A 1255-nucleotide genomic window follows, 5' to 3' on the forward strand; every position below is an offset into this window, starting at 1 on the left:
AAAAAAAAAAAAAAAAGGACAAGAAAAAAAAGAACACTTCTTTGCACTATAAGCAATAGTGCTATAAAGTGAACGGCTGCCACAAAAAAAAAGTTACAGTACCTCCTGCTGTTACTAGCCAATATGAGCTGTGAGACAGGTTTTCATAACATATCTTACCTTAATCCATACTGTCTCATTCATAAAGCTGAACGGTAAGGATGGATTGTCCGGTGTCTGCTTGTTTAGAATACTGAAATTAATGGACTCTTTGGCAATTCGGGGTGGAGTCCCAGTCTTCAACCTTCCCACCACAAACCCTAACTTCTCCAGCGTCTGAGCCAATCCTATAGAAGGCTGATCCCCTAAACGTCCTGCTGGATGCATCTCCAATCCAATTATAATCATGCCTCTCAGAAATGTCCCAGTAGTCAGAATCACACTCTCTGAATATACTGTGCTTCCATCCACTAAATAACAGAAAAAAAGAATAAAGTCATTTTTAAATTGTTACCATGGATCAAAATAGAATGTGACTATTTTACATTAGAACTACAGGAAAACTATCAGTCTTTTGAAACTTGAGAATCTTTTCTAATCTTATTTTTGTTTCTTTCAAGCATTACTGATGTATAACAGACATTAAAAATATACTAAATATACTTAAAGTAAGCATCATGGTGTTTTGATACAAGTATATCTTCTGTGATGATACTCATAATCAAACTAACATAACCATCACCTCACATAGTTACATGTTTTGTGTGGTGAGAATACTTAGATCTACTCCCTTAACAAATTTCAAGTATATAGTACAATATTATTAACTACAGTTACTATACTGTACATTAGATCGCTAGAACTTATTCAACTTACAGCTGAAAATGTGTAGCCTCTGAGCAATATCTCTCATTTCCCCTATCCCAGACTAAGAATTTTAAATGAGTAAGAAGGCTATATGTTATCAATCTCAAGAATCTAAGCAATCTAGGAGAGAGAATACAATGTGTTATCACCAATTCACATACACCTAAAATCATATAAACACTAAAAAGTTAGTCTCAATTAATTGAAAAAATTAATTTAGACTTCAGGATAAATATGCTATACAACCTCACATTTCTTCTCCCTTCTAAAACTCAAAAAAATAAAATAGGGGCCGGGCGCGGTGGCTCAAGCCTGTAATCCCAGCACTTTGGGAGGCCGAGGCGGGTGGATCACGAGGTCAAGAGATCAAGACCATCCTGGTCAACATGGTGAAACCCCGTCTCTACTA

At 35.9% G+C, this 1255-nt stretch overlaps 1 protein-coding gene across 1 annotated transcript in view; it reads right to left on the minus strand.

Moving 5' to 3' along the window:
- MTO1 (mitochondrial tRNA translation optimization 1) overlaps positions 1-1255 on the minus strand; it is a 37368-nt gene that overhangs the window by 22509 nt on the left and 13604 nt on the right. The window contains exon 4 of the mRNA XM_017524344.2: positions 160-449. Coding sequence (XP_017379833.1) covers positions 160-449 — 290 coding nt within the window. The remainder of the gene's footprint in view (positions 1-159; positions 450-1255) is intronic.

The sequence above is a fragment of the Cebus imitator genome, unplaced genomic scaffold (genome assembly GCF_001604975.1).
Source record: "Cebus imitator isolate Cc_AM_T3 unplaced genomic scaffold, Cebus_imitator-1.0 Scaffold32, whole genome shotgun sequence".
NCBI classification, from domain to species: Eukaryota; Metazoa; Chordata; class Mammalia; order Primates; family Cebidae; genus Cebus; species Cebus imitator.